This window comes from Neopsephotus bourkii, unplaced genomic scaffold (assembly GCF_033783945.1).
Source record: "Neopsephotus bourkii isolate Nb327-2 ecotype Australia unplaced genomic scaffold, CSIRO-AGI_Nbou_v1 NB_1615, whole genome shotgun sequence".
NCBI classification, from domain to species: domain Eukaryota; kingdom Metazoa; phylum Chordata; class Aves; order Psittaciformes; family Psittacidae; genus Neopsephotus; species Neopsephotus bourkii.
The window spans coordinates 7,863,000-7,878,238 of record NW_026902090.1 but is presented as its reverse complement, the minus strand read 5'-3'; the positions used below and the strand labels follow the sequence as shown (position 1 = coordinate 7,878,238).

At 37.2% G+C, this 15,239-nt stretch overlaps 1 protein-coding gene across 1 annotated transcript in view; it reads right to left on the bottom strand.

Annotated features, from left to right (window-relative positions):
• Positions 1 to 15,239, bottom strand: part of ATRNL1 (attractin like 1) — a 507,635-nt gene that overhangs the window by 244,525 nt on the left and 247,871 nt on the right. Inside the window, exon 25 of the mRNA XM_061372770.1 lies at positions 2,664 to 2,725. Coding sequence (XP_061228754.1) covers positions 2,664 to 2,725 — 62 coding nt within the window. The remainder of the gene's footprint in view (positions 1 to 2,663; positions 2,726 to 15,239) is intronic.

Sequence of the window (15,239 nt, the reverse complement as noted above, 5' to 3'; positions counted from 1 at the left end):
AATCTGCATTTCATCTCTCACTCAGAAACACACACCCTGTAATGGAAGAGCTTTAAACTAGACTTTTGAATGCTTGTTAAAAACCTGTTATTGTCAAACAAAACTACTTGCTGGCTTGTCTAGGCAGCCAGGGAGAACAGGGTTATGCCACATGCTCGGAATATGAAAAATATAATCCTAGATGGGAGAAATGCAAATGCGTGTTTATCTAAGCAGGTTGAAAGATGTTCTCTTATCAAGCACATTCAAATTGTCTTTAAACATAATTATTTTCTCTGTCAACAATCCCAGCAAATATGACCTGGCTTATTCGTGTTATCAACATAATTTGCCGCTGTTTAGTATACCACAGTTCCATCCAGTAAAGCAAACAAACAAACCCAAACCAAACAAACCAAGAAAGAAACAAACCAACCCTCATTAAAATAATTTTCTTAGGCTATCAAACTATTGAAACCAAATTTTCAGATAAAGTCTGGATTACTATCAACCATCAAGATCAATGTATTGATGCCATCTTTGGGTATGACTAAATCTGCCCATGAACATGAAAAAGGAAATAGTTATTGTTACATTTTCCCATCAGTAATATTCTGTAGGTTGCTTAGACTGCTGAGCCTGTAGAAACAACATCCCATTTAATATCTACTGAAAGTTTTAACGGTGTCTACATTGGGAACTTTTCACTCCCAATTTCTTGGTCTGGTTTTCTGTAAAGGACACGCTAAGTATTTTTTCCTACATTTATTTACAAGACACTGCAACTACTGCCCAGTCACAAACAACCTGACAGTTTCTTCTTTGGATCATTTACACAGACTGACCATTTGCTAGCTTTGGTGTGAGTGAGGATGCTTTGCTCACAGCAGTTAGGAGTTGGAAGTGTCTCTGTGACATTATGCATGATTGTGATAAGAAAATAAATGGACTTTTAACACTGATGAAAACCCCATGCCTCTGGGCATAACACTGAAAAAAACACACAGAAAGTACCAGCTCACGTCTTGGAAAGAGCCACTTTAGCAAAGCAATAAGCCTGAGCTAATCTTCCCAGAAGAGTTAATTAACACAGTCAACACTGTGGTATTAAATATGTTTTTTCATTAATTTGTTTCATTAAGAACTAACTCAAAATTCTCCTCTCCCCTCTTCTTCTCATGTTCTGCTTTGCAAACTGTGAATCTACTGTATGCTCTACTTTCTAGTTCTATTGTTTTCTTAGAAATACAATACAAGAACTCCAGCTCCTAAACATCCTACCTATATCTACAGACACCTTAGTACCAATTCTGTTGTAGAAGAGCAGTATACAACCTTAGATCACAATTTTAAAATGTATTTGATAACCCCTCTATTTTTCATCATAACCATCAAACCTTAGCCTGACTTGTGTGTGCCTTTGGAGGGTGTCAATAACTTGTACCTTGCTTGGATTGCTGTAATAGCATTCATTTTACTCACAGCATTTCATGATTTTACATAGTCCTGCAACTATAGGTTCCTGAGGTTGATTAACATTATGCTGCAAGCCCAACTGAGCTAAGTGCCAGCTGAAAGCCTTGGTTATACAATTAGACTGGGGCTGAGTTAAAGGCAGTGATAGGATAGCTGCCAGGCTGCCAGGTTTCCTACAACCTCTCTCTCTGTAAAAAGGATTACATTGGCCTTTGCTTGCAATCAGCTTACTGTTCTGGCAGAGAGATCTCTTCTTTCATCAGGATCACGGTGAGTTTGCATTTACCCAGAATAAACCATAGTAGATAAATCATTAGACCAGGAAAGGTGCAATATACCTATAGAAATGGCTTCACCATCAAAGAGCATACAGTACAACTTTTCTAAGCCTGCCTTAAGGCACAGCGCAGAAACAAACTGCTTTTAGTTTTCCACAGGGTGCCTCTCTTCTGCTGTACTTGGACAGACTTTGCTTTCTTCTATGGAGTTTGTCAAAACCCCACCAATCAACCAAACAACAGCAAAACCCCCAACAATTAAACACATACACTTCATGGTTATTGGGGAATATCTTCACAGGAAGACTTCAAAGCACCATAACTAGTCTGTGCATGTTTATGACTGTGACATTTTGCAAGATAGCTGAACCTTTAAGAAGACTTTCAGTGGAGTTTTGTTCAGTCCTGGAATACTTGTCCCTTTGCAGTTGAAGCCAAGTCCTGCATTGCTGCCACAACCAAATCTCGGGCAACATCTACCCCGTTCCACAATCAACCTCTAACACAGGAAAGCATCAGCAGTGATTTGGCTTTATTCAAAATAAAAAGCTACTGAACAGAACCATCACTTTTAATAATTCTTTCAAAGAGTTTACCAAAACCAAAAATCACATACAGATTCCTAATTTAAATCCACACAGCTGGCTTCTCTTAATCACTGTAATATATAGTAACTACCTAGCTCATATTTATGAAGTAAGTATGAAGACTATATCACTAAATATGAAATATATGAAACATATAAAAGATGTCAGCAGCTGCCTTTAGTTACAGGGCAATGGCCTGGATTCTCCACCGCCACAAATTAGAGAACACAGTTTAAAGGCTTCCTTGCAGGCATTTCCCAAGATTAAGAAGCTGGTTAAGGTATTAGTTTGATGGAAAAAAAATCAGCATTATTTCAGTCAAAAGACAGAAAATGCAATTTACCTGAAGAAGGTGACAAAAAACTGCACCAGATCCATGATAGTATTGTGCTGTGAGAAGGCAATCTGCAAACAAAACAGAAGCAAATTACAACATTTTCAGAGTCAACAAGTCAGCTCTTTTAGGTTAGTGTTTTTTGGCTCATGGATGATTAGTTTCAAGTGTAACTTCAATCTAGTGTGAACAGACCTATATTTTCCAGGAAGTGAGGTGAGCAACTAACCCCCATTGTCTTTGTGTCAAAATACAAACAATGGAAGACAGCCTTTCTATTGAAGTTAATAAAAATATCCACCTAAAACTTGCTTGATATAAAAACAATGATAGCAGCATGTAAAATACTAAGAAACCATACTGCTATAAATAGTTTTCTGTCTAGGTAGCTGGTTTAACTATCACAATTTTACATTTTAATAAAAACACCAAGACAAGGTTTTAGAAATGACAGAAATTATCTTGTGCTTAAAAGTAATGCATTTTAAACAGCTTAATTGCATAATATCAAAAGTAATGCAGATGTTAATTTAAAAATAACCCCAGATAAATCTGATACACAATAAAACAAACTGTTCCAAGGCAAATCACTTTAAGGTCAAATTAACAAATAGTCTTTCAGGCTACATTTTTACAGCCTCACTAGAACATGCCTTAGTTCAACTCCTTACTATAATTTTTCACAAAGATTTAATAATTATATCTAAAAGAGTATATATATATATACAGATACACATTCACACTGGCATGCAACAGAGCCTATAATTATGATTATAATTACTTTTTGCTAATGTTAAGAACAGTATTTAATATTTAAGTTACATCTACAAATACCCTTAAGTCCCTCCCTGTCTTGTTCAGTTTTTCCTAGTGTATAATTATCAAACTGAAGATACACAGAATCTTCTACTTTGAATTACACAAAGTGTTTAACTGTATTTCCAAGCCTGTTCAAATAATTATTATTTTTAAAGATATTTGTGCATTTAAGATCTGATCTTGACTAATAATTACACTAAATTCCTCTTGATTGCCTTTCACAGAGGACTTGTGATCTTTTGAAATGACAATTCATGATATTCAAGCCTTATTTATTTATTTTTATTTAAGGGCAAAGCTATAATGTAAATTTTGGACAGAGCCTTGGGTGACATGGTTTAGTGTGAGGTATCCCTGCCCATGGCAGAGGGGTTGAAACTGGATGATCTTAAGGTCCTTTCCAACCCTAACTATTCTATGATTATACTATTACTGTACCTTGTGCCAGCTAGACACAGCGAACCAAAGGTCACACTACTTAACAGCTTAAGGAAGGAGTACCACGTAAACTGCATCATTCCAAGAATAACTTTAGGGGGTACATCTCTAAAATGTGATTTCTCCCTTCACTAATAACGCACAATTGCAAGCAATGCAAACAAGTCTAGGAGCTCTGGAATTCAGTATAGAAAAGCAGGTATTTCAAATTTCACATCCCGAGTTATCAGATAAGATACTCAATAAATTAATCAGAATATAATTTGGTATACTAAGTTATACTCTGAGTGCTATAGTTCATCTCCCCTCTAGAAAGGAAATCTAAATGTGTCAGGAGATTGCTGTGTTATGATCAGGGCAAAACCTATGCTCTGGCCCCAGAGCCTGTGGAAAGACAAGAAGCTGAAGACTGTGCAAGAACAAAGCAATAGAAAGAACTCTCTGACTCACTACTCAAGTTAAATGTACAAGTTTTCACACTTTTCCAATATAACCAGAAATCTTAAATTCTCAGAAACTTAACCTTAGACTACTGTCATGATGAATACTGTGCGAAAACGAAGAGCAATTAGCAAGTAACAATATGAAAAAGTTGAAGAGAAAGTACAAGGTAGGCAAAATTGTCAAAGTATGTGCTGACATCAATGTAACCTTTATTTTACATTGAAAAGATAAAACCTGAGAAAAGATCTCAAGATTTCTTTGTCCAATATTAAGTGCATTCGAAGCACAAACAATTGCTAAGAATACCTTGTATGAAAAATAAAAGCATTCTACATTCAGTCTTGATTTTAAATGCAGGCTGGGTTTTTTTTTTCAAATAACATGTAATATTCAAATTAACTGCTGGCTTTTCCAGAATGTTTTTTTATAAGAACTATACTTCAGCAGACGAACTAACACAAAGTGAAAAAGAAACATTCCAGTTTCAACAGAGTTCACCTTTTGGGACCTGTTAAAAAGCTATTTGTTGAAGGAACATTTATATTTTGAATGACTGCAATTATTTTCATTCAAGGTGTCAGCATTCATTAACAGCATCTGTCAGCCTAGAAACAGCTACAGTCAAGGGAAACTCCTGCTATCAAAAACCACAGTCTGATCACAATTCTTTCTTCTAACAAACTCTAGCGCCTTTATTTCTTTATTTTATGAAGTTTAACCATGCCAAGTGCAAGGTCCTACACCTGGGTCAGAGCAATCTCAGGCACAGCTACAGGCTGGGCAGAGAAGAGATTCAGAGCAGCCCTGCGGAGAAGGACTTGGGGGTGTTGGTCGATGAGAAAATGAACATGAGCCAGCTTCAGTGTGCGCTTGCAGCCCAGAAAGCCAGCTGTATCCTGGGCTGCATCAAAAGGAGCGTGACCAGCAGGTCAAAGGAGGTGATCCTCCCCCTTTATTCTGCTCTTGTGAGACCTCACCTGGAGTATTGTGTGCAGTTCTGGTGTCCTCAACATAAAAAGGACATGGAACTGTTGGAACAAGTCCAGAGGAGGGCCATGAGGATGATGAGGGGACTGGAGCACCTCCTGTATGAAGATAGGCTGAGAAAGTTGGGGCTGTTCAGCCTGGAGAAGAGAAGGCTGCGTGGAGACCTCATAGCAGCCTTCCAGTATCTGAAGGGGGCATATAGGGATGCTGGGGATGGACTCTTCATTAGGGACTGTAGTGATAGGACAAGGGGTAATGGGTTAAAACTTAAACAGGGGAAGTTTAGATTGGATATAAGAAGGAAATTCTTTCCTGTTAGGGTGGTGAGGCACTGGAATGGGTTGCCCAGAGAGGTTGTGACTGCTCCATCCCTGGCAGTGTTCAAGACCAGGCCTTGGGCGATACGGTTTAGAGCGAGGTGTCCCTGCCCATGGCAGGGAGGTTGGAACTTGATGATCTTAAGGTCCTTTCCAACCCTAACTATTCTATGATTCTATTATTTTCTGAAGAAACAGTACCGCACATCTTAGACTAAATTCAATACAGAATGTTAACAAAAAGAATGTATATTTTAATTAGATCACAAAGGAACAAGTAAATGTCATGAATCTAAGCCTCATGTAAAGAACCATAATACAATTTGAAATATTTATTTCCATGGGATTTTCTTCTAGATATGAATGTTATTGTTTTGTGTGTGTGTGTGTGCCTAAACAGGGGACAAGAGAAGGAAAACTCTTTCAAGCTGAGGTTTTCACTTAAGACTTAAATATACAGGAGATGAATCTCCTTTTTTTTTTTAATTTGTATCATGCCTAAGTAGCCCCCAGGTTCACCAAAATGTCTAATAAGCCTACAGATCTCACAGATATTATATGCACCCTATACATGAAGATTAAGATAAATGTAATCTCAATTTCTGATGAACAGAATCACCAAGTGCCACGTGGAAAATAATTTTCTATGGCAAAGGATAGTGCCTATGAGTCAACACAATTTCCAACATAAAACTATTTCCCTTGAAGAAAAAGGAACAATAACACCTCTGCTTTACACAGCTTTACACTGAAAAATTGATGTAGGATTACAGCACCCTAAGACACTACTTGAAAAACAATTTCAGGTGCATATACTAATTTTTGCATTCACCAACATTAGATTTCTAAGAGAAGTCGGGACTGACAACAATATGGCAGCTACAGATATGGCTAGACATGCAGATAGGTTTCAGTAACTTGATGATCTCTGTTTCTCTTCAAAGGCCGGCTTACAGACAGGCAATTCAGTAAATATATGAGCACTGAGCAACCAGTAATCATGTAAGAAAATAACAGGTACTCTGATTATTTTGCTTAAATGTAACTACAATTACGTGGGATATTTTTAGAAAGGGTAAAAAATGGTAATGACTGTTGTTTCGTGTTGGAGTTTGAACATGAAGAGTGACTGGCACCAGTAAAAGGTAGATGGTAAGAAACTGTTGTTTTCCCACCAGAAGTATTTAACAGGCAAATGAGAAAATGTACTTTCTTTTCCTTTAGAAAACAAAAATTCCACAAGACCATGGTAAGAAATGGACAAATTTACAACTGAATGTTAAATAACATTGAATGCAAGTTACTTCTGTCTAGAGAAACATCACACTTACACAGGGGCTAAAACTTGCAATGCGTTTAGTCAATATATTTGCTCTCCTAGAACTTCAAAAGGAAATTTTAAAGAACATGTACGTGAATTTTGTCATATGGAACATGGCAAATCTAGTCAAATGTTTGAATAAAGTTGAAATGACTCAGCTAATTTATAATAATCAGCAGAGATAGGAAGGCATTTCATAGGTGAGTGACTAAAACAGATGTGGGACTCTCATAGTGTAGAATGAATTACCCTATGGAGCTGCCATTTCTCTCTGCTAAGAACACAGGGAGTCTGTGATTAGGGCAGACTATAGATCTCATGTCAAACTTACAATATAAATAATGTTAGGAGAGATAAAGTTCTCCCACAGTTTCTAAGTAGTGATAGGGTATTTCTGCAAAATAACATCATGCTAACATAGGAAAAAGAAATATTTCTTCTTTCTGGGATGAAATGATCAGAGAAGCAATATGGAGCTAAGCGTCTGCTGGTAGAACCCTACTGCTTTCTACTGGGTTGATGCCAGAGAAGAATTTAGCCTAATGCTGACAAACAGTCCTCCCAGGTGATGGGAATTAGTGATAATAAAACTTTCACAATGACAACATGTATAGAAAAACAAAGATAACAAAGAAAATATTACTCAGACTCACAACCTTCACATCAAGATTTAATAAACAGCTTCCACAGGTTAACTCTGCGCGCTGAAATCCTGTCTTTCATGATGGCAGACACTAGATTATCCAAATATCTACCCCTTTCTTTCTCAAACAATACAATAATTACAGGGTATTATTTCCACCATTCGGAGTAATGAGAGGCTGAAAGACAATCTAGGTTTGTATTCAAGTGAGATACATTACATTCTTGATGATTTTCCCAGCTAACTTTTTCCTATCTTGCACTTTGCCTATTAAATTCACACTCATACATCACTTTTTCACTGCTTTATCTAATTTTGTGGTTTTGTGTACACATATGACCAAATGCATACAACGCAGAAAAACCCTCAGTCAGTAACTTCCACAAAGTTAAGGAGAATATCTGGGGGAGGAGAACTATTCTCTAACTTACAGTTTAATTCAGTATCAAAATATCTTCGTAATGATTAATACAGACATTATTAAGAAATTGAAATATTGAATGTTAAAGTCAATGAGAGAATGAAAGACAATTAAAAGGCACTCTCCTGGTTTCAGCAGTAGCAGTCATTTTTCTCCTTCTTAGTAGCTAATGCAGTGCTGTGGTTTTGACTTTCAGCCTGGGAACAATGCTGATAACACCGATGTTTTTAGTCGCTGCTCAGTCATGTTTAGTCTGACCAAGGACTTTGTGAGCCTCATGCTCTGCCAGGGAGGAGGGGAATCCGGGACAGGACACCTGACCCAAACTAGCCAAAGAGGCATTCCATACCACAGCACATCATGCCCAAGATTTAGAATTGGGGATAGTTATCTGGAAGGGCTAGATCCCTGCTTGAGTCAGGCTGGGCATCGATCGGCGGGTGGTGAGCGGTTGTATTCTCTTCCCTTGTTATTTCCCTTATCATTATTGGTGGTAGCAGCGGTGGTTTGTGTTATACCTCTAGTTACTGAACTGCTCTTTTCTCAACCCGTGGGAGTTACATTCCTTCGATTCTCTTCCCCATCCCTCTGGGAGGTGGGGGGGGGGAGGAACGAGTGGGGAGTGAGCGAGCAGCTGGGTGGTTCTGAGTTGCCACGAGAGGCACAGACAGTTGTTGCCAGACCTATACTACCAGAAAGTTATTTTAGACATAAATCTTTGCAGGATTGAGTTCTCCTACAAATTGAGTGTGAACCAGCAGATTTCTAGACAAGATCTTCTGAATCTCCGTTTTTTAAAAGCCTAGCTAGATTAAATGGACAGGTGGGAAAATTAAATATGGAAGTGAAGCAAGGGAATGGAGTGAGGGAATTTGTCAGGCAGAGCTGAACGACTGAATTCTTCCACAAAGAGAAGTATTGCATGATGATATGGTCTTGCTCCTCAAACTACATTAAGGGTAAGCCATTTCTATCACTTGCTAGAATCTGATTTCTCTCTTCAGCTTTCTTGTTATGACTCCTTATGACATCTTATTATGACTTGATAAATTAAGTCTCCAACTAGAAAAGCTGCACCTGTTAAGGAGTGTATTTCTATACGTTAGAAACAAAGAATGATAGAAATGTGGACTGGAAGAAATATTGCAAGCTCATGTTGTTCCAGTTCAAATTCAAAGCCAGGCTACTGCCAACACCAGATCACGTCAAGTGCCTTTTTCCAGATAATTTTTGAAAACCTCCAAGGATTGATATCCTACAGCCACTCTGGAAAAGTTGTTTCAGTGCAGCACTGCTGACATAACTGAAGTTTTCTATCAGAATCTCCCAAGGTGCAACCTGTGGCCACTTCCCCTTTTTTACCACATGCTACTACAGAGATAACTTTAGCTTTATCATCCCTGTAACACCTTCACAAGTAATTATAGCCTAATATTGGATGCTCTTTGCCAGACTAAACAAGAGCTAGCTCCACAGCTTCAACCTAGCTTGTATTCTTCAAGGCCCTCTGTAGCACTTCTCATGCACCCCCTCAGCTTTATAATACCCTTTCTGAACTTGGACACCAAATTGGAGCCTCATTCCACAGGCAACCCCATCAGAGCTGTGTAGAAGGGGATAATTTCCTCTTAATGAGGTGCCACATTGGAGTATTGCCTGGAATGAGAGCATACTATCACCTAATATTCAAGTTGACATTAGGTAATTTCACCTTGGTTAAGGCTTTGGATTTCTTGTCAGATTTCACGAGGTTTCTGTTGGCCCAATTTCCTAAGGTCATCCTGAATCAAAGCTCTACTGTTTGACATATCAAACCATTTCACTCTCAACATCAAGGTATCTTGTTCTGATAAACAAAACCGGTTAAACATTGACATGTTTCAAAGTAAAATACATTCTTGATCCTTTTCAAATCCTTGCTGCATCCATGAATCTCTTTTATGTGCAGAAGCTACTACAGTAACAGTCACATTAAGGATAAAACAACGACAACTGCATGCTCATCTTGAACTCTCTTAAAATTTCTCACGGTCTTCTAACCTACAGCGCTAACCTTACAATTCATGTTCAACTAAGGGTGTGTTCAAGTCCCTTTCTGATTCACTCCTGTTCTAAAAACAATCTCCATTCTGACAATGTAATTTAGATTTTTTTTCCCTGTCAAACGTAAATTAGCTCAAGCACAGGCTGGTGATATTGCACTTGAAGAGTGTGAGAAACTACCTGGGTGCTTCACAGTAATACCTTCATTCTCATCTAGTGTAGCATGATCGATGGGCTTGTAAAACATCAGGAATCCTTGCCTGTAATAGAGAATCCTATTTAAACAACTGGCAGACTACTATGGCTCTAGGATACCATACTAAGTCAAAAATGTTAGTTATATTTATTCAAAAAATAAATATAGGAAATCTCCAACTTTATACATTGTTTATGATTCTACACAAACCAGTTTCCCACACAGACTAATTTCACTCCTCAAAGTGCTGTATATTTCTAAGAAAAAAATGGTTCAATAAAAATATAATGCATTAAAAAAAATAGGAACAAGGCTCTCATATTGCTCTGTCAAACTGTGGATAAGTTGATGATCAATTTGGATCTCTTCCAGGGTTCCTACATGCAGGGAAATGCTTAGCCACTACCACTAGAGAGCTGAGTCTAAAGTCACGTTCCCACAATTACTGATGCAATAGGATGATTATTTGAAATATATATTTTATAGAATCCACACAGATTGTTAAAAGAAAAATTTCCTGGAGGATAAAGTCACAATGACAGTCACTGCTGCTGCGTCAGGGTATGTTTAACTTTACGACGCTGTCTGATGAATCTGGGAACGTCTCACTGAGCTGAAAGGGACACTTCACAGCAGTTACCGTAAGGTGCAGAGGGTGGCTCAGGACTCCCTCCCACATGAAGAGTTAAAATGAAAACAACCCAGACAACTCTGAAATTGAAGAAACACAACTTGTCAGTACACACCAGACAGCAGTGCAAGATCTCAGCTCTCTCCAGTGAACCTCAGACAGAGCACTGTTGGCACAGCTAGAAAAGCCTCCAAGAGGTATCTGCTAAAGTTGGGCACAAGTTTCTGTTTTGGCAGCTAAAGCAAGTAACTGTAATGCCTGTCCTGCACTAAGCCATCCCACTTGCACTTGACATGCCAACCCAAACACACCTATTTGATGACCCTTGACTCACGGGATCCTTCTGCAGCACCATGTGAACCTATCACCATCCTGCAATACACCATATGGAATACAGCACAAGAACACAATAAGAAAAAGCAGTTGTGTGGATAGTTTGAACAGTTCACAGAAGTCAACATCGAAGCAAACTGTCTACATTTTTTGAATGGACATAGACTGGGCAGAAGCAACCTGTGGAAAGTGCATGCAAATGCAGGGGAAACAATTCTAGTTTAGGAGATATAAAATGTCTCCTAAAATGGCATGCTTATGTAGTCATTCCCATGACTGTTACAATGCTGGAAATATGATTACATTAAGTACTGTGCTTGCTCCTTACAGCCTGCAGGAGAAAATTAACAGCTTGGAAATAAGCCTGCAAGTATCTTAACTCTGTTAAGGCTGTATATCCTGCTCTTCTGATCTCAGTACAGGGTATGGGACGTTGTGGAAGGACACACAAATATCAAAATGTTATGCTTTACACTTGTAGGCAGTTAATAACCTTGTACTGGGCTCTACTAAAACGCATACTGTTCAAATGAGTTTAATTTACAAAGCTATCCAGACCACTTAGCATAATTGACCTTTTATTATTTATTGATATGTAATTTGCTTACTGTTGTGGACTATCAAACAAAATGAAATTCAATCTAGGAAACAACAAGAACTTTTCAGGGACAGGGAGCTCCCTTAAGAGTGGGAACAGAACAACAGATTCTGGTTCTTCAACTTTAATGCCTGGATTTCAGTTTTGCTCTGCAGTAAGTAGAAAGGATTTCAGAAGCAACATTACTCTGTACAGAAGTCAAAACAGTGGTGTTTCAAATACCAGATGGATTTGAAGAGTACCTGAGATTCAAGTTACAACGTCTGAATTCAAAGTGAATGTGAATTGGACAATTTTCTAGTTGCAGAGACTAGTAGCAGTCTGTCTTCTACAACATGTCATGTTTAAACCTAAAACCAGAATACAATTTCATGCTGTGAAGAGTTAGTTGTTTATGTGAACGTCAGCTCACCAAATATTGGACCCTGATTTTATATTAAGAATGGGAGAAATACACAAAGAGCTACAGCTTCATTATACAGTTAAACTGGCAAGCACAAACCCAGCATCCTGGAAAACATGTTACTGCTCAAATTACCAGTGTTTAGATTTCAGACTGTCAGGCACCTAATACAAAATCATAATTACTAATTACAGCAACTAGAAAATAATCATTTTTATAGGCATTTCATACGTAATAAGGAATAAATGACTTCAGAACTCAGTGATTTTTTTCCCTCCACTTTTAAAGTAACTCAGTTTTCTTTAGATATGGATTAGAAACGGGATTACTGGGAAAAAAAAAAAGCCAATTGATTTTTAGTATTGCAGTATCTGGGAAGCCAAATAGCACTGAAGAGAATGTTGCTCATTTCTTGAAAAAACTGTTTCTAAAAAACTATTTTTATATACAGCATTCAGTGAGAAATTCTTAGTACACAGGAATTCACAAAGAAAAGCAGAATTCTCATATTCTGAAGTTTATAAACATGGGAAAATATCCTATTTTCTTTCCTGGATAGAAGACAGTTTCCATCTTTCAAAAAATAAGAAAATCTACATTGAACTATTTGAATAACCGTGGAAATAAATGTGATGTCGTATTAATGCCATGCTACGGCTTTTAAACTTTATACCTATGTGTATGTGTAGAAATGCATGTAACAGACACAGAAATTTTGCTGCTAAGAAGGCTTAGATTTCTTTCAAGACCATTAAGTCTTGACCTTCTTAAATATACAGTAGAGCTGGTTTTGCCAGACACTCTACTAGTTATCCCAATGGTTGGTCTCCAGCCTAATAAAAATGGTAATAAAATTTTTATAGGGCTACAAAAGCTGAATTTTTAAAGTTTATGCAATGTTTTGTTCATTTTGGAAATCAAATACTTGGTTAGAAAAGGCAAAACATGCACTGAATTTTGCATAAAGATCATGCCATTCAAAATAATGTACATAAAACTCATTGGTGAGATGCCAAGAAAAGGGCAAAGCTTTTTCTTCAACATGAAGAGAGTAATTTCCCAAAGTTTATTGTTATAAATGTAGAGCATGCTATAAAGCTGTTGGAACTGTGGAATAAAAGTTTTGTATTTGGAATAGCACTTTTTTTGATTACTGTGGATTAGCATATTTATGAGGTTACTCAGCCTCAGGTTGAAACCCACAAATCAAAGGTTTATATCAGCATGGGTAATGGATTACACAGAAGTCTATGGCCTACGATATCCCAAAGGTATCTGTCTTTCAAAAGATTTATGTATATAATACCACTTTGTAGAAATTACATTTTCTGATCTTTTGCATGGTGCTTGGTGATTCCCCTCTCTAATGTGTCAAACAACCAAAAAGCAGCATTCCCATTCAGCAGCAAATTCATTGATGTATCTTCTCGTTCCCCTCCTCACCTATTGATAAGACCATGAAAAACAGATTTTAATTCCTTGATGTAAATAGCACTAGGACAATGAGAGCAGAATTCATTGTGAACATGTTTGATGCAATTAAAACTTCTGAAAAGAGGAAGGAATCTGTATTCCAGCAGCTCTTCACAGAACAAATACTTGAATTTTGTTCATCCTACAAACAGCACTATCATAGAATAAACAGATAATTTAATACATAGTCTCTTTTTTTTTTTTTCTCCAGAGGTGAACACTGACGACATTACTATTAAGGGTAAATACCTATTGACATTTTGGCTTCAAAAAGACCAGGATTTCAGGGAAGAATGCTAAGAGAAAAAATTGGAATGTTTAGTCCTGTCTCTCATCAAGGATTGTAAGTAGCCAAAAGATAAATCAGGAATGTAGTTTATGCAGAATGGTCTTTTCAAGTCTATGTGTACCCAAGTGAAACGTCTTTCATCATTGTGAAATGACAACAAATGAAGTCTCAGAAAGCTCTGTAAATTGTACAGAGAAAATGTCCACCTGCTTTTTAACTGAAGATCGACACCTAATAGTAAGAGAAACTGAGGCATAAAAAGAAGAGTATGGAACTCAGTTACATCTGTGTGCATGAGAGTGAAGATAACATAGTAGCCTATATAATTTAGAATATCCAACCTAAAAGAAGAAAATAATAAAACAGATAATGAAATACATATTATTAACAGATTAATATACATACATATATACTATGCATACTCCACTGCAGGAAAAGTGTGAGGTTTTCTTGCATTTAAGGTATGATGTCCATTTACCTATACAAGGGACAAGACTATTCAAACAGATCTGCTGCTGAAAGAACAACAGATCACAATAATGTGAAAATATTAATTACTTCAAATAAAGTGGAATTGGTTAACTGACCCTCAATCAAAAACCCCTCAGCATACTAAGAAAGAAAATATATAACATTTAAGAAAGAAAATGAGTTTAATATTCTTCCTTGGAGAGGTGATCAAAATCCTGAAAGCTGTCAACTAAGTCTTTTACAGGGTAAAATTAAAATCAACTGATGAGGATTAACAGAACACATTGTGATCCAATTTTGTTATGTTAATTTTACTCCATTTCATTTAACTTTTATCCCTCACTTGAAACTCCTTTTATACTGCAAGCTGCAATATATTTGAGAGAAGGCAGAGCCAACTGACAACTTAAGATTTTATTACTCAACCTCATAATACATTATGTAGAGTCAGGGTTATATATTATTGATATATATGTACCATATCAGATCCAGGAAAGTATTTGTAAAAGATACAGAGAAATGTGTAATGATAGTACCTTTGGCATCATAGTTTTCAGCAACTTGCAGTAATCAGGTAGGGAAAGGTGGATGAGTAACTGGCTTTTGGGCAGATTCAGAATGATGTAAACCAAATGGAAGAGCAGCACCTGCTAAACTGAAATTGATTTCCCAGAAACTAGGCTATCCGTGCTAGCATTTTGGCAATGACACAATGAACTACATTGATAGGTCCTGGCAACAGTCATTTGCATGAGGTA